This window comes from Macaca thibetana, chromosome 1, assembly GCF_024542745.1.
Source record: "Macaca thibetana thibetana isolate TM-01 chromosome 1, ASM2454274v1, whole genome shotgun sequence".
In the NCBI taxonomy this organism is placed as follows: Eukaryota; Metazoa; Chordata; class Mammalia; order Primates; family Cercopithecidae; genus Macaca; species Macaca thibetana.
In genome coordinates this window covers 75,160,420-75,179,449 of record NC_065578.1, presented here as the reverse complement: position 1 = coordinate 75,179,449, position 19,030 = coordinate 75,160,420, and the positions used below count along the sequence as shown (strand labels likewise).

The 19,030-nt window shown below is 34.5% G+C and overlaps 1 protein-coding gene across 1 annotated transcript in view; it reads right to left on the bottom strand.

The window, feature by feature from the left end:
- The window catches only part of MSH4 (mutS homolog 4), a 114,326-nt gene that overhangs the window by 16,976 nt on the left and 78,320 nt on the right, over positions 1 to 19,030 (bottom strand). The window contains exons 10-17 of the mRNA XM_050805262.1: positions 17,820 to 17,884; positions 16,499 to 16,668; positions 15,674 to 15,810; positions 14,641 to 14,744; positions 13,435 to 13,559; positions 10,686 to 10,886; positions 7,067 to 7,185; positions 5,626 to 5,754 (exon numbers count right to left, since the gene is read on the bottom strand). Of these exons, the coding sequence (XP_050661219.1) occupies positions 5,626 to 5,754; positions 7,067 to 7,185; positions 10,686 to 10,886; positions 13,435 to 13,559; positions 14,641 to 14,744; positions 15,674 to 15,810; positions 16,499 to 16,668; positions 17,820 to 17,884 (1,050 nt within the window). The remainder of the gene's footprint in view (positions 1 to 5,625; positions 5,755 to 7,066; positions 7,186 to 10,685; positions 10,887 to 13,434; positions 13,560 to 14,640; positions 14,745 to 15,673; positions 15,811 to 16,498; positions 16,669 to 17,819; positions 17,885 to 19,030) is intronic.

The window sequence follows — 19,030 nt, the reverse complement described above, 5'->3', positions numbered from 1 at the left end:
AGATCACGCCACTGCACTCCAGCCTGGGCAACAAGAGTAAAACTCCATCTCAAAAAAAAAAAAAAAAAGAAAAAAAGAAAACAGATACTGTATTAGATGGGGTTCTCCAGAGAAAGAGACCAATAGGATATGTGTGTGTGTGTGTGTGTGTGTGTGTGGTATGTGTGTAAAGAGATTTATTATAAGGAATTGGCTCATGCAATTATGGAGACTGGCAAGATCAAAAATCTGCAGTCAGCAAGCTGGAGACCCAAGAGAGTTGATGGTATAACTCCAGTCCAAATGCCCGCAAGCTCTAGACTCAGAAAGAGCCAATGTTTCAGTTTGAGTCTGAAGGCAGGAAAGAACCAGTATTTCAGACTGAAGGCAGTCAGTTCTCTCTTATTCTTAGAAGGATCAGTCATTTTCTTCCATTCAGGCTTTCAATTTATTGGATGGGACCCATCCACCCTAGGGAAGGCAATATGCTTAATTCAGTCTACCAATCTCATCCAGAAACACCCTTACAGATAAACCCAGAATGTTTGACCAAATGTCTGGGCGCCCCATGACCTTGCCAAGTTGACACATAAAACTATCCATCACAAATCCACCCTTTGAAAGCTTGTCATCCATAGGTATCTCCTTATACCACACTTAATCTACAAATGAAGACAATAATTAGATCATACTTCCCTCTAATATGATACAACTGTCTTCAGTACAACTGAGAAAGCACTAACCCCTTTTCCAGAAAAGGAGGTAACGTCCTTGAGTGATGTTAGGTCTTCTTGATGTCTCATAACTTAAATACTATAATGTGAAATTGGCAATACTTAAATAATATGATGTGAAGTCAATGCATCTTATGTTACATTATAAGAGAATAAGAGAAGAAAGAAAATATTTGTTCAATATATGTGTATATATACACCAAAACATCACACAAAATAAGGTGGAAATAATCATGACAATTACAGACAGTCCTTATTTCTGTAACTGGTAAGAGAGTTGTAGTTGGTAATTACAACTACCTTTTCCTTTTACTACCTCTTCTGTATTTCCTTTGCCTTCAGCAAGCCCTAGATAGTCAGAGCTCTTTAACTAGTGGGGTAAATCAAATCTTCATTCCTAAAAGGTCTTGGCCATTCATAGTCCTGCCTGGATTGGGTTGTGGTTTTCCACTGACCTTTAACACAGAGCGTGACAGAACTGAGATACCCTAAGGAATCTTCTGTATTCCAGACATATTCTTTCTTTATTGCATTGTGGAGTAGTAGTCCAATTTCCCTTTGCTAATCAGGATCAATCACTTCAGCCAGCACAATAACTCTCTTCTTTGCCAGCTGATTTAGAGGCATAAGACAGTCAAAGTGGCTGGGCAGGAGTCTTAACTTCCAGGTCAAAAAGTTATTGCTATGTCTCTTGGTGGAAGCATACTCCTTTTGGAATTAAGACCTCTATGTTATCAGAGCAAGGTTATAGAAACTGGAAGCAGATATTTTGCCCTTGAGTTACTAGGGGTAATGGTGAGTGATGCTACTTCCATTTCCAATTCTTGATTCCTGGACCCATGAATCCTGGCAATGGGAGAAACAGCATCATATATTGGAAGCTGATTCAAAGCATATACAGCCTTCTGGAAAACCTTTCCCTAGTCCTGAAAGGTACTGCCACTTAGTTGGTGTTGTAATTGAGTCCTTAAAAGACTAGTCCACCAGTCTATCAAACCAACTACTTCAAGATGGTTGTTGAACACAGTCAAAACAGTGAATTCCATGAGCACAGGCCCTTTGCAGCACTGCATTTGCTGTGAAGTAAGCTCCTTGGTCAGAAGAAATGCTGTGTGGAATACCATAATGGCAGATAAGATATTCTTTAACTCCATGGAGGTTAGTTTTGGCAGAAGCATTACACATACAGAAGGCAAACTGATGTCCAGAATAAGTGGCTATTCCAATATGAATATAATGGAGGTGGTCTAGTGTAATCAACCTGCTACCAGGGAATGGTGCCATAATGGGGACTCAACGTTGGTTTCTGCTGCCAGCAGACTGAGCATGCAGTAATGGCTACATCCAGGTCAGTCTTGGTGACTGCAGGCTCCTGTTGCTGATCTCATGCATGAAACCTCAACCTAGAACTTTTAAGCTTATTCAGATCAAGTCAGAATTTAGTAGCACTCCTATCCAATGCCATAGGTCTGTGTAAGTCAGATTATTCTGATTGCTGCTTTAACTCTGCTTCCCATTACAGTAACTTATCCACCTTGTCTTTGGTGGTTGAGTGTCACAACTTGGCCCCTACCACCCTGGGATCCAATTATTCCTATTGCATTTGGGTTTTCCAATTAAGTGCCTGCAGTGAAGGCCTTACGGTGGGCCGTAAGGTCTGTCCTACATAGAAGAGTGATAACAGAGTTCTTCAAGGCTGCCAGGGCTCCTCTCACAAACTTATTTCTCATACTCATGGTAAAGGGTATGTCATCTGGACTCTCCCAGGATGGGTAAGTGATCTTAAATGACAAACCCACTCTAACATTCCAACCTCCCTAAGCTTTGAATCCCTTCCTCTACATTAAACCAAGGCAACTCATTCATGGTGGGCCACCTTTTGGTCTGTTTTTCAGCCAATCAATCAAACTGTTAGATCCCTTTCCAACTCTTTGAGTTGCAACATTAAATGCATACCTGGCTTAGTAAGCCCATATCAATAACTTCGGCCTAATCCAACCCTTATCCCAGAGCCTTAGAATACATTCCCATGCATGTTTCCTGGATTTCTGTCTGTATAAAGTAGAAAATTCAAGTAGTTCTTTCAGAGTGTAATGTACTTCTGTATAGTCACATTTTTACCTCACCTTTAGAGATCTAGTTATAGGTCTAGAAGCAAAGAAATGTGGTGGAAGTGGGTCTTGAAGAGACTCAGCATTGCTTGGGATGCCATTACAGTTTCCTCAGGTAATGCTAGGTTAATCCCTTCAGATGGGGTGAAGTGGTTTCTTCTACTGGCAAAGATGATTCATCAGAATTTAGGGCCTAAATGTCCCCAGCTTCATCAGTGTCTCCCTACACATTCCTATTCCAACTGGTAGTCTCCCATTCCTTCTCAACTAATGCCCTCACTTTAACAGTAGATACCCTATAAAGTTGGGAATTCAACCTGTGTTGTAATTCTGGGACAGGATGAGATTCTGAGTTTGATTTTCAGCAATCTCAACCCGGTGACTATAGGAGATAAAAATTTCCTTCAGGGCACATTTAGGTGCTTTTAAGTCATTTATGCAGCAATGAGCTGGCAATTTGGTGCTTTTTTGTTATTTAAAGTTTTTTAGTTAAAAAGATAAGTAACACACATGCTTCTAAGTTAACACATTAAATAATGCATTAAATAGCAGCAAGGCTAATTAAGTCCTGCTTTTGGAAGCAGTGAGGAGGTGATGCACATTTCCTGGTGTCTACAGCCACTGTCACAGAACTAGTTAGGGAAAGCACAGTTACTGCTAACCCTGGTGTGCTTCCTTGCTTGCATTCACCTGGGAGAAAAGGCTCAATTTTGAGTAGAGGTTAGTGACCATAAAGAGGCTTTTTTCCCCATCTAAGTTGAGGCTCCTGAACTCAAGTTTTCAGATTCATGCAGCCCTGGGGATACATGGATCCCAGGTTAAGAAACCCTGCCCTTCTTACAGACCCCCTGCTGTGATCTAGGGACACATGTGATGCCTGGTTCTTCCAGGTAGTGACAGGCAGGCCCTCACCAGGTATGTGATGGGCGGTGCCTGGAAGTCCCTCAGGTGGGAGCCTGAGCTGGCAATTTGAATCCTTGAGTTCATCCTTTGCTTTCCCAATTTTGTCTAATGACACTAGGAGCAACCAGCCAATTTCATTATATTCATTAGTTTGCCAAAAATGTTTAGAAGTATCATATATACAATCACCTGGATCTCTGCTGCTTACAAGCAGTTGATTAAGAGTATATGATAGTGATATTTTACTTACCACTATTGTCAGATCATATCAGAACCAAGATCTGTATTAAGGTTCTCCAGAGAAAGAGAACCAATAGAGAGAGGGGCAGGGCAGGCGAGAGAGACAGAGAAAGAAAGAGAGAGAGAGAGAGAGAGAGAGAGAGAGAGAAACTGGCTCACGTGATTTATGAAGGCTAACAAGTACCAAGGTCTAAAAGGGACTAGCTATAAGTCCAGGAGAGCCAATGGTACAACTCCAGTCCAAAGCTGGCAGGTTCCAGACCCAGAAAAAGCCAATGTTTCAGTTTGAGTCTGAAGGTAGTAAAGAAGGCTGCCTTCCATATTGTAGGCAGCCAAGAAGGAGGAGTTTCCTCTTACTCTTTGGAAGGCTTTTTGTTCTATTCAGGCTTGCATTTATTGAGTGGAACCCACCCACATTAGGGAGGGCAATCTGCTTTACTCAGTCTACCAATTCTAATCTCATCCAGAAACACCCTCACAGACTCAGCCAGAACAATGTTTGACCAAACATCTGGGCACTCTGTGGCCCAGTCAAACTGACATGTAAAATTAACCATCAGAGGCACTAATTAGCTTTTAATCTTAAGTAAGACATGCACCTTATTTATATGAGAAATTGTAACTGACACATTCAAAATTACAAAGACTAATGTTATTTATTAACATTACTTTTGATTTATCACATACCCTTAAGCATAAAATAGATTTTTCTCATTCTATATAATAAATCATTATGAGCCGGGCATGATGGCTCAGCCTGCAATCACAGCACTTTGAGAGGCTGAAGTGAGTGGATCACTTGAGTCCAGGAATTCAAGACCAGCCTGGGTAACATGGTGAAACCTCGTCACTGCTAAAATACAAAAATTAGCTAAGCGTGGTGGTGCATGGCTATAGTCCCAGCTACTCAGGAGGCTGAGGCAGGAGGATCGCTTGAGCCTGAAAGGTGGAAGTTGCAGTGAGTCAAGATTGTGCCACTGCACTCCAGCATGGGCAACAAAGTGAGACCCTATCTCAAAAAATAAATAAATAAAATAAAAATAAATAAATCATCATGGACTTTCATTTAAGGTAAATAACTTCATCTTAGGGACATTTTAAGGTATCTTAAATAAGAAAAAGTATTTTTATTTAAGTTTTGTTCATATCTGTATATATTGTGAGCGATCATTTAAAAAGATATTTTGTAAATTAATTTAATAGAGTAAAAATCCATGTTTTACATAGTTGATATGTGAAAAACTACTTTCTTTAAAGGAATAAAATTTTAGGTAGGTAAAATAGATTTTCTGTAAAGTTACCTGAGTTGCCTAGTGCTTTCCTTCCTGTTGTAACATCATAGTCAACATTATTGCACATGGAGACAATTACTGAAAGACCTTCATATTTTGCTACTTAACTTGATGAAATTAAAGCCAACTGACTAATTTCACATTATTTGAATTTCTCAATTTCATCTTTTCCTTATCTATATCATGGCTATCAAACTAATGATTCCCACTTTCATTGGAAATGAAGGAACAAAAATATAAATGCTATGATATGTGTTTACTATCTAAATTGTTTTAAAAGCTATTTGTGGGTGTCCGTAAAATTCAATAATAATAAAAGGATACATAAAATGACTCAAAATTAATATACTTAAAATAAAAGAATACCTTTAAGCTCAGTAGATATTCACAAACAGCATAACAAATGCCAATACCTTCTTCTGTATTAGTACCTCTGCCAAGTTCATCAATTAATATGAGCGATTTGTCATTAGCATTATGTAGAATATATGCTATCTGAAATATATAATTTTAATATTTATTCATTGTAACCAAACAGCTGTCAATATCACAGGAAAAAATGAGGAGAAACGCAGTCTCTTTATAAGTTTATCTGAAATGTATCTTTATAGAGACGTCCTGCTGAGCAGAAAATAATATATTGTTTTCCTTTCTAAAAATATCATGACTAATAATTCCAGAATAGCTGATGTATACATACACATATGCATATGTATATGAGACAACATAGAGTAAATAATGATTATCTAAAATATTGATGCTTTAGATACAGTGAAGAAAAGCAATAAATTAAATGTTTAAGCACAAAGAAGGTCATTTTCTTCTCCACAAATGACTAATCAATTACTGCTATAAAATATCCAAAACCATCTCTCAAATTTATTTAAGTATTACTCTATATCCTGTAAAGATGAAGTAAAGAAAAATTTAAGAAAAAACACCTAAGTCTTGATTCTTGGTTTAACAAATCAGTTTAAATCCATGACCAATGGAGACCAAGACTTAAATTGACAGAAGTGCTCTTTTCCACTGAAGATTATTAACTTCTTTCTCAAAAATAGAATTTTACCTTTCTTATATTATGACACAATAGTAATTTTGATGGACATTTTACCTTTCTATGACACTAAGCTTTTTGAGGGCTAGGATGATTTAAAAATATACCTTAAGTGCCTGATATATTGCTACAATCTGTTATAGATATTTAATACACAATAAATAATTACATAAATTGTGGGACAAATGATAACTTTAGTCACCACCTATTTACTTGAAGAAAATTATCAGTGATCCTAAATTCTTAATACAGATATCCCAAGAGTTACACTTAATTCCTTTAGTTCTAAAGGCTACTTGATGTTTGCTCAATCAGAAATAGGTGATACTTTGGTACAGGAAGTGAAATTTCTATAAGGACAAAAAAGAAGATGATTTTTGGAAGCCTTCTAACACTGTAATCTTTTGTTTTAAAATCGAGCCTATAAAGAACAATAAATACTATGCAAAATGGTACTGAACCAGTTATCATTTCCTGAAGCCTTTTACTTATTCCCTATAAAAACATTTAGGCACGCTTTTATTACTTAATAACACTAGCTCTTTCTTTTAAAATTGTATTTTCAATAAAACATTGTCTTCCATTTCCACTTAAATTGGAAATTAGGAGGCTGTCTCTGACTGCCCTCTGGCTCTTAGAAAAGGGTATAGGCACATTTGCATATTTTAGTATAAAAATATTTTATGTAGTAACTGACCATTAGTGAGATAATTTAATGTTTTTAACATAAGAAAAGTTTTGTTTGGGTACCTCTTTCATTTCTTTCATAAATGTTGATGAATTTGTTTCGATATCATCATCAGTACTGAGTCTTGTAAAAATTTGTTTAGCAATTCTAAAGGAAGAATATTCTGCTGGAACATATGATCCTGTAAAATATAAGGTCAAGATAAATTGAAATGTGTTTATAAAATATAAGTACTAATTACATTTTGCACTTATCAGATTATTTACAAGGATTATATGGTAGAAAGAACACTAGATATGGCCTTAGAAGACATGACCCCAGCCCTATTCCTTATTATACAAGCTTAAACAGCACCTTAAACTTTCCCAGTTCTAGCCGGGAGTGGTGGCGGGAAACTGTGGTCCCAGCTACTCCGGAGGCTGAGGCAGGAGAATGACGTGAACCGGGAGGCGGAGCTTGCAGTGAGCCGAGATCGCACCACTGCACTCCAGACTAAGCGACAGAGCGAGACTATGTCTCAAAAAACAAAACAAAACAAAACAAAAAACAGTTGCCCTACCTACTGTACAAAGTTATCTGGAAGTTCAAATAAGACAGTAAATATTCAAGTACATAACAAAGAGACTGTTATAAACTCAATAAAATTTTTAAATAACTTACTTGAATGATAAAGAACATTTAAAATATTAAAATGTGAAGGGAATGCTTATAAAGCTTATGAATATGCCAGTTATACTGATCTATTCATTATACATGGTATGCATTGAAACATCACTATGTATCTCTTAAATGTGTGCAATTATTATGTCAAAAATAAAATAAATTTAAAAAAGAAATATGAAAATCTGAAGCAAATGCCTATAAAGCTGAAGTTAATAAAATCATTATAAAAAGATATAAAGAAATACCTGTGATTACAAACATGCAGAAACATTCAGAAGCAAAATAAAAGCAAAACATTTAATAAAAAGAAAAAGTGAATTTTCACCCACAAGACTGTTTCTGCCCAAGAAGTTATTGAGCTAACTCATCTAAAATATTCGTTTCTTAAAAACAAATAATCTGATTAATGCACCCGTCTCAATATAGAATAAAATCTAAAAGGCATTCTAACATTATAAGAAGATAAAACATACAAGTAGTTGAATGGGGAACGTACCACATATACAGAATTCTGTATAGATAAAATTGTGAAATAGTAGGCGCAGAAAAAAACAAAGCCAGATTACTCCAAGATTGAAAACAAAAATAAGGATAAAGAATAGGGCTTAACTCTGAGGAATAAGGAGTAGCAAGAAAAGAGACCAAAAGTCAGGCTAATACTAATGAAAATAAAAGTAATAATCATAACGGTCGAAATTATAATAACTGCACCTGTACCATTCGACATACTAGGTCTTTTATATCCACTCTTCCTAATTTTCAAAATAACCCAATAAATTGCGTATTATTTTTCTCATTTTACAAATGAAAAGTGGAGGCTCAGGACCCAGTGTGAGTGTATATATATACTGGGTAGTATATATAAGGTATTATATATATATATAATATATATAATGTATATTATATATATTTATATTACATATGGAAGGTATTTTATATATATACCTTATATATATACAGACATAGCATATATTATTAAGCGGTATGTTTGTATTTTCTCTGCTCTCTTAACCTCCATCAAAAAGTTTCTCAACCTTTCTTATCTAGATTATTACAGAAGCCTCCTGGCTGGTATTTTTGCTTCTAGTCTAGCTCTCATCTATGCACCAGCTAGAATGATCTATCTAAAAATTAAATCTGATCATACTATTCTCTTACTAAATGTCTTCAATAGCTCCCTACAGATTACTGGATAAAGCTCAATCTTCTCAGGTAAATACCTAAAACCCTCCATGACCTAATTACTGCCCATCTCTCCAACTTTATACCTTGCTACTCCTTACAGTTACTCTTTGCTCTATGAAGCAAAGGAAGTACAAAGCCTCTGGACTACTTTTTTGTAGTTCCTTGGGCACATCATAGTATTTTTTTTTTTTCTTCTGAGTTTTAGAACATGCTCTTACCTCTGCCTGGGAAGTCTCCTTCTTTTTCATACTTTCCCCTCAAATCCATAGCATTTTATTTTTATTACCTCAGTCCTTATAAAAATTATTAGAAGTAAGTGTTACCATAGTTTTTATTTGCAGATAGGAAAACCAAGGCTTAATGAGGTTAAGCAATTTGCCTAAGGTTACACAGCTAGTAACTTGACAAGCTAGATCTACCTTCCAAGTCTAACTTCCATGCCTTTCAAGTCCCACTCGTGTCTTACGGTCAGACTATATGAGATATTATATATGTTTCAGGTGTTTCAGAGGTTTAAGATGGTCAGTGACAAGAGAAGTATCATTATCTTTAAGTATTTGAAGAGCTAATATTGGGAATAAATACTAGATTATTCTGTAGTATATAGAATAATAAGGATAAATGAGTTGAAATTATAGAAATTGGGTTTCAGTTCAGTGTAATGAATACTCTAATTAAATTAGGGCTGTCCAGCAATTGGACAGCCTGCTTTTTTATAGAACAGAGTTCCTCATAGCTATTCAAATAGAAGTATTATGTCTTACATGAAGCAGTCAGTATTCTTATAAGGGGAGGGAAACTAGCTAAAATGTCCTTTTATTTCCAATAAACCTACAAAATCAATAAAATATTTACTCTTCATTAACTCATGCATCTCTGATTGTCCCAGTACTAAGGGTGAATTTATACTGTACCACCAATATTATTATTGCTTTGTTCTCCTTACAAATCATTACATTAGACCAAAGTTTCTTACCCATGACACTACTAGTAACTTGGGCTCCATAAATCTTTCTTGTGTGTGTGTGTATGGTGGGGTGAGGAAGGCTGGGGAGTGTGGAGAGGGAGAGCTGTTCTGTGCATTGTAGGATGTTTAACAGCATTCCTGGACTCTACACTCCCTTCAGTTGTGACAACCAAAAATGTTTCCAGATATTGCCAAATGCTGGGAGTTGGGAGGTAAGGGATCAAAACCACCCCTGCTTGAGAACCAGTTGATTTTGGCCAAGTATCTCATCTCTGATTCATACAGTTCTCAAGGAAATCCAGTTTTCAGAGATAGGAGTTAAGCTGTGCATCCATATTAAGAAATAGGTGACAATATTGGCTCAGTGACAGCCATTTAGATAAATATATGCACATGTGTATGTATAATATATCAACTGCTATAGTCAAGTTATTGGTACCCCTCAAGTTAAGGGAAATGTTTCTCTGCTCAATATTATATTTAATAATTTTGGAAAAAACTCACATGGGTTATTAAAGGCAACAGCTTAACCTACTCATTTCACTTTTTCTCACAAGGTTTGTTTTTGAACCAGAAATAATTGCATGATTCAGTTTAGTAATAATTGATGAAACTTTAATAGTTATAGTAAGAATGGTCCCACTTTTGTAGTATCCCAAAAACATTTTAGTGCAATGCAATTGAAATTGGATGAAGTTTAATGAATATTGAATAGTATACAACAGACACACTGTAATATTTTTAGGTAACAGAATCTGCTCCAAACTGTTCTCGGGTTAATTAGGCACATGGACCCAAAAAAATTAGGCACAAAGCATTCTGAAAAGAGTGTCAAACTGGTCATTATAAATAAAGCTATAACTTACCAATCTGGGCCATAATCTGACAAAGAGCAATCTGTTTTAAATATGTGGATTTTCCACTCATGTTTGGTCCAGTTATGATCAAAAAATTACTCCCTTCTGTAATATAGGTATTGTTGGCAATAGGTTTTTCCGCAGATATTTTTTCAAGAATAGGATGCCATCCCTGTTTGATTGCTAAAGTATCAGTAAATTCAGGTCGAACTTAAGAAAAAAAAAATAGAATGGTTTTTAAAGATTAATATATTTGCATCCAAAGATTTTGTAGTGTGTATGTACTCTCTATATCTTAGTGATTTTCACACTGGTCAATTTGGAATAATAACATTAAGGTATTATATTATCCCAAATCCCCACCCAAATTCTTCTAAATTATAATAGACACACTCTAATCACTATCACAACTTTTATTCACTTTCTAGAGAACTCTAGAATTTAGTTCTTTACCATTGTTGAGCTCCAAAATAGTTTATAAAATTTTCAGCTTTGTGTAAATTAAAAAGAACCAAGTAGATCAGGCATGGTGGCTCATGCTGGTAATCCCAGCACTTTGGGAGGTCGAGGAGGGCAGACTGCTTGATTGCTTGAGCTCAGGAGGTCAAGACCAGCCTAGGCAACATGGTCAAACCCTATCTCTACAAAATATATATATTAGCCAGGCGTGATGGCTCATGCCTGTAGTCCCAGCTACTTGTGGGGCTGAGAAAGGAGGATCTCTTGAGCCTGGGAGGTGAAGACTGCAGTGAGCTGAGACTGTGTCACTGCACTCCAGCCTGGGTGACAAAGTGAGTCCCTGTCTCAAAAAAATAAAAATAAAAATAAAAAAGAACCAAGTACTCATTGATTGTACTTTAAAAATCATAATTTGCGGCCGGGCGCGGTGGCTCAAGCCTGTAATCCCAGCACTTTGGGAGGCCGAGACGGGCGGATCACGAGGTCAGGAGATCGAGACCACCCTGGCTGACACGGTGAAACCCCGTCTCTGCTAAAAAATACAAAAAACTAGCCGGCGAGGTGGCGGGCGCCTGTAGTCCCAGCTACTCGGGAGGCTGAGGCAGGAGAATGGCGTGAACCCGGGAGGCGGAGCTTGCAGTGAGCTGAGATCCGGCCACTGCACTCCAGCCTGGGCGGCAGAGCGAGACTCCGTCTCAAAAAAAAAAAAAAAAAAAAAAAAAATCATAATTTGTTACTGGTACTATAGAGTTGCACATTTACTTACTCTACCTTAAACACTACTTCCCTACTTTAAATATTATTTCAAATTTGGCACACTTAGCATTTATTTATGTATTTATTAGAGACAGGGTCTTGGTCTGTTACCCAGGCTGGAAAGCGGTGGCAAAATCATAGTTTATTGCAGCCTCAAACTCCTGGGTTCAAGCCATCCTCCTGCCTCAGCCTCCCAAGTAGCTGGGAATAGAGGCACCTGCCACAACTTCTCATCACTTTTTTTTAAAGAGATGAGGTCTTGCTATGTTGCCCAGACTGGTTTCAAATACCTAGCTTATAAGTTGAGGTAAGATTATAGAATAAAATCAAATATAAAAATAATTATTTATAAGCCTATGTAGAAATGTTGTATAAAAGGAAATTTCAGAGAATAGAGAAGATCAACACAAATAATTTGCTAATTTATAGAAACAAATAAGGATCAGGTCTCTATGGATATCACCTGAGGTGAGGCGAGGAGGAAGAGGGTGAAAGGATATGTGAAAACCAAAATGTTACATACCTTTATCTAAAATGCATAGATAAACTTGAAAACATTCATCATAAAAGTGAAGTTAGAAAAAAAATTTTAAGTATTTTCAAAAATTCATTCTTTATAGATATGGAGTTTCAGAATGATCCTTCTCAAACTAAAATGAAGCAATACTAAATCTCTTAATAGTTAAAAAAAAAAAAAACTACCATTGGAATATCTGACCCCTAAAGTACAGTTTTGACCCAAAGGAGATATAAAAGTTTGAAAAGTTTTGGCCTATAAAATACCAATAGAAAAAGTTAATATTTCCATAAGAAATATGAAAAAATCTTTAGATACTTCCCATAAAACTAAATTAACATAACATTTTATGAATTTTACTGCTGATTTACATTAGAAATTTCAATGTTTTTAATGTAATGAAGTCTACAATTATTCAACCATAATTATCACATACTAGTCCAGTAAATTTGCATACTGGAGTATGGTAATAACTGGTAAGTTAGATAAGAAATGTCAAAGCACTAACTCCAAGTATTCATTTAACATGAGAAAATTACTTAACATTTATATTCATGGCCTTTGTATAGATTTGGGATATAAAAATAAATTACATAATTCCTAATTTTGGTATGTTCACATCTAAGGAGCTAGTGGATTAAAATGCTCACTCTGGAGATGCATTTCTCTCTATTAATATTTATCACACTGCTTCTAATAAGTATTCAGATTTGAACTTTATAAATTTAGATCATAGTCATTTTTACCAAGGAGACAGCTCTTGCAGTCTTTCTTATTCAGGGAATCTTTAGTTTCTTGCAATTTTTTCTTTTTGGTTTGCCAATTTTTGAGAGAAAAATTTTTTACTTCAAAAAAAAATTTTAAGGGTAATCTCACCTTCTTTATTTTGTGTCTTTGTCTAGGACCAGAGGCAAGAGACTCTATTTCAAGTTAAAAATTTTAAATGGCATAACTATTATATCAAATTGTTTGAAAGGAATACAAATTTAAGTATGCAATATGTTTATTCCAAAGAAAGCAACTTACCATAGTCAGAAAGAGTGCAGGCATGAGCAAATGACAGTAGCATATCCAGCATTGACACAGTGTCAGATAGTTTATATAAGCAATGAATATGTTCATAAATCTCACTAAGCAGTTTGCACACTATCCTGAAAACACATGTTTGGTAAGACATGTAATAATGTTTTTTCAAAAGGGACACACATTGTAAGTGTAAAATAATATTAAATTCACTGCCTGAAGTAAAATAATATTCACACCTGAGTTATACACTATACATAAAGCCTATTGTTCGACTGTCTCATTTTAGAGATGAGGAAATTGAAGTTTTTACTCAAGATCACAGCTACTTAGTGGCAAAGAATCTATCTTCTGGTGTATTAACATCACATTTTTGAAATAACTGCTTTTATGTGATATTAATAAAATAAGTTTTTATTATTAAAATATTTGATATAGGTCAAATCAAGCCCTCATTATACTTGGAAGCATCCCATTTGCTAATCACTTTATGAATTTGCAAATGTTAAGTTCAACACAAAAGCTATATGCATTTTCTCTCTCACCCATTTTTTCTTTCTGTTTCGCACTTGTTCTCTCATCACACACGTGCACACAGACACAATATCTGAATAATATAATTTTTTTTATAAGGCAGAGTTATACTGTGATATAGTGCAAAAAGTTTTTCTCTTGTAAAGATAAATATGTACCCAAAACTTACTATATATTAAAATGTTTGTGGTACATGCCTTGAAATTGTCTTGAAAGCCCAACTTTTCTCTTTATTACCTCAGCCTAATAAGTGTTCTAAATCTTCTACTTCTTCTTTCTGGCTGTATTGCTATTTCATGACCAGCAAAAGAACTGACACTATTGTGATATTGCTATTCAATTATTACTATCAAGGTATAAGGAGCTGAGGACTTACAGACCATAGAAAAAGAATAAACTGAATGAAGCCCAGGTAAGCCCATGATGTGCCACGTTCTACATCATGGTAGAATGCATATTACAGAAATATCAATTATAATAATTTGTTTGCAATTAGATCTTCCCCGAAGCTTCCGTGAGGCTCAGTGATTCTAATCACAAAGACAGACTTCCTTTGCTAACATACTTAATTCTACAATTGTCTGTAATTAGATAACAATTAAACTAATACAATTGTAACAGTTTCTCAAATTAAACCAATTTAATTCAATATTCAAATATTTCAAATACTCTTACATATAAGTCATGTGATAGATTTCTCTCAAAGATTCTTGGCATCTTTCATTCATTTTAATTAAATCTGCTGATGTAAAGCTATAAGAATTTTTCACTTTAGAAATCTGCTGGGAGATTAAAAAACAAATGTCAAGATAAGTGCACACTACTATGAAATATAACATAAGATTTTAAAGAACAGAAATATGGATATTTAAGTTAATCATTTTAATCTTTGAGATACGGTATCACAAAGAAAGTTCTAAATAACATTTGTGAAACATAAAAGGAAGATCACTTCAAAGGATAAAGCCAAATTTTTTAACCCATACATTCATTTTTTTAAAGCAGGATATTTTGACCTAGTTCATCTGGGATGACTATTCTGATAGTTCTTAAAATGTTAAAAACACTACATCTTATTACCAAGTAACATGCATGATGGACATCAGAGATCCTCACTCCATCTCCGACCCCTGTTGCAGCTCTTGTCCTATATCTGAACCTCAACTCAAATCTCTAATCTTACTCAAGCTCTAAAAGCCTGAAAGCTAAATGGTTTGTTCTTATCAAAAAGTACCCCCAGGAAGCAGACAGAACAAAGGTTAGAGTGGGTTAGACTTTCCCAAACTGGTATATTGTAAAGGAGCTATATAGGAAAAAATATTCCTGTGGTACAAAGATTTGGAAATATTAGATTTTTTTAAAGTTAAGTAGATTTCTTTACTTCAGGACTTTTTAAACCTTTAACAGGCAAATGGTGTGGTATTTTCCTAATTTCTTTTTTCATAAACAGCTTTTGGATGTTCTTTCTTCATTTTCCTTTTTTTCTTACACTAGGCTCCCAGAACTGTGGAAAACACTGAGTTTGATATTTCTGCAAAAGCTTAAAATCACTCTTAGATTAGTATATTAATTAGGTAGGTGGGTAGGAATAGGAGAAGATATCGAACATTCAGAAATTTGGCTTGTAAAACTCAAGAAGTCCCAAAAATACGTAGATGTAATTCTATAAAATCAGCAACAATAATTTCCTAACCACTCTAAAATGAACCTTAATAAATTCTGAAGGAAGTTGATCATTAGGTAGGGCTAAACAGTCTGTAGTCATCTGGATGAAAAATCCTCGAGCAGAGCTAAAACTTGTCCTTAAAGGAAGACTATATTTTTCTCCAAGTTGTGATATCATTCCTGGTGACCAGAGACAAGAAAAACAAAAACAAAACAAAATAAATAAATTTTAATGAGAAAACCACTCTGTTTCAAAGTCATATGGTTTTTAAATTCTTATTGTTTTATACATAAATAAGAGGTCTTGTTGCTCTTTCAAACTCTAATAATTTTTTTTTTTTTTTTTTTTTTTTTTTTTTTTGAGACAGGATCTCACTCTGTCGCCCAGTCTGAGCACAGTGGCACAATCATAACTTACTGCAATCTCAACCTCCTGGGCTCAAGTGATCCTCCTACCTCAACCTCCTGAGTAGCTAGGACAACAGACATACATCACCATGACTGGCAAATTTTTTCAGTTTTTGTAGAGACAACTTTTTGTCTCTACAAAAGACTAGCTGTATTGCCAAGGCTAGTTTCAAACTCCTGGACTCAAGCTATCAGCCCTCCTTGGCCTCCCAAAGTGCTGGGATTACAGGCTTGAGCTACTACACCTGGCAATGGAAGGTTTTCAAAAGGAGTTTAGTATGAAGGCTGCCACATATGCTGTTTCCTTAAATGGCACTACATGCTAAACTTATGTTTTGGTAACAAAAAATAAATGTAAAATATGTATGGCTAGTCATCAGCAGCAAAAAAGGACAGCATGTCCTGAAAAGGCTGTTTCATCCCTACAAAACAGAAAAACATTATCAAATAAATAAACTACCTGCTATGTCATCTACAATCTCTGTGTATGTTCTTCTTGCTATGTCAAGAAATTCATTTATGTTAGACCTCACTGCATAGCACTTCTGAGTCCTCATGTTCAGGCATCCTTTCATGTATCTTGCATCATCATTAATTACTGTTTTAATCTTTTCAAGTATGATTCCAAACCTAATATTAAGGCCAAAAGAAGAACATTATAGACAATAAGTCAAAGAGTTATTTTAATTTATAATTTGAATCACAGTTGATGATAGCAAATTTTTGTTCAAAGTTATTTTGAAATAACTAATTAAGCAACAAATATTTAAATTTACTTAAGTTAGAGCTGTGACTATTTCATATTTAAACTGTTTCATCAGTCAGGACTAGTCTAAAACAGCATCAGGACCCCAAGAACAAATTCTACATCTGCTAATAGAGCTCACAAATTACATATACTGATGTGCCTGTGGGTACAAAATATATCTCTAAAGAACTGTTATAAAAATTCTAGCTTCATGCTCATTCATTCAATAAACATTAACTTACACCATGTATCAAGCACTTCGCTAGGTGAAGAGATTCAGAGAAGAATAACATATGATCCCTGCCTTCAGTAGAGGCAATGGTTACTAAACACATATGTAGACAGCGTAACAGGAACCTCACAATTATCAGTGGTAAAGTGCAGTGATTATGCAAACCAGAAATCTGGTAACATATATTTTCCTCAACTTTTCCTTCATTCCATTCTATATTTTATTTGTAATTAAGCCAGTTTTATTATTAACTTCAATGTGTGACCTCACACAGGGTATATTTCTTCAATTAATAGAAGAATAGTTCTTAGGTATCACAAATCTTTTAAGTTCAGAACCAAGGTCTGGACTGAACCAGTAGTTCTTCAGTCCACAACTACTGCTAATAATTTAATAGTGTTAAAATTAAACAGTATTTAGATTGTATTCAATATTTATATCTATTATTTTTTGTTACATTAGACCCTTCATGATTTAACAAAATGAAGAAATATATTTTTATTATTTGCAAGTCTTTCCATGGAGAATGGCTTTAAAAAGAAATATTAAAATTGTGCATGGATTTCAAGTTCTCATGCTATTCTAATTGTCTTTTAACACAAATAATCAATGTGTTGTTACCCTATTTATTGTACTTATAACATGAAATGTACAATTAGAATTTTGATGAATAGGTTAAAGATTCTGTTAACCAAAACTCAAGTAATTGTTCCATAGAATACAACTAGAGTATTTAAAATCGGTTATGATCAGGAAGAGGAGAATAATCTTATTTTTTAATAACAGTTGAGTGACAAAGACCTCTTGTCTTCCAAGGAACCATAGTAAGCTCTTAATAAAGGTGTGTTACAGTTCTTCATAGCAATCTAGTAAAGAATAAAATAAAAAAGTTAAGGATAATCAATTATAAGATCATTCAAACATATTATTTTACATTTGTTTAATACTTTATAGTTTACCAAGTGCTTTCTTCATTTCCTCATTTATATCCCCATAAAATATATTTTTAGCTATATAGCTGAGGATAGACAGTATCTTTCCCTTTTTCCAGATAAAGAGTACATGACTAATAAGTGCCATTCACTGCTTATTATAATTTTTATTTTTCTTGCCTCCCTACTAATTGTTAACACCCGACTACTTATAGATATAGGTACTTAAACAACTACTGTTGTACATTTAGAGTACTCTACATATAATTCCAAAATTTAGGTTAGATATACATTAAACAAAAAAATGCTTTGTATATTCATAAATAGAGTAATTTCTCAATTCTTGTATAGCAAAAATAGGAATTTTATTTTGCTTAATGAAAACTATGAGGGGTCACTAACTAAATAAACAGAAAAGAAGAGGGGAAAGTATATGTAGCTTAACTATTACCTCTGTTTTTAGTTTGATATGAAGCAATGGTAATAACTTTTTTTGCTTATGAACAGAAAATAATATGCACAGATAACTAAAAAATTCACCAAAACTGAAAGAAAAAAATTAAATCTATCATTCCAAAGACAAACATTCTAAATATTACAGTATATTTCCTGCCAGTATCTAAAATAAATAATTTTATATCATTGTATGCTCCTTCCCCAACCCCTGACTTAATCCAGGTTGAGTATTTCTTACCCCAAATGCTTGGGATCAGAAGTTTCAGATTCTGGATCTTTTTCAGATTTTGGAATATTTGCATATGTACACAATGAGATATCTTGGAGATTAAACCTGAGTCTAAACATGAAAATCATTTATGTTTCATGTACACCTTATACACATAGCCTGAGGTAATTTTATACAACACTTTAAATAATTTTGTGCATAAAAGTCTGTGTACATGGAACCACCAGAAAGCAAATGTGTCACTATTTCAGTCACTTATTTGTGATTGTTTGGCATCACTATCATTCCCAACTCTGAATTTATATGCTACCAATAAGCAATCATTTTTTAACATTTATTTACCCATAAGTACTTAACAGTAAAAAAAAAAAAAAAAAAAAAAAAAAAAAAAAAAA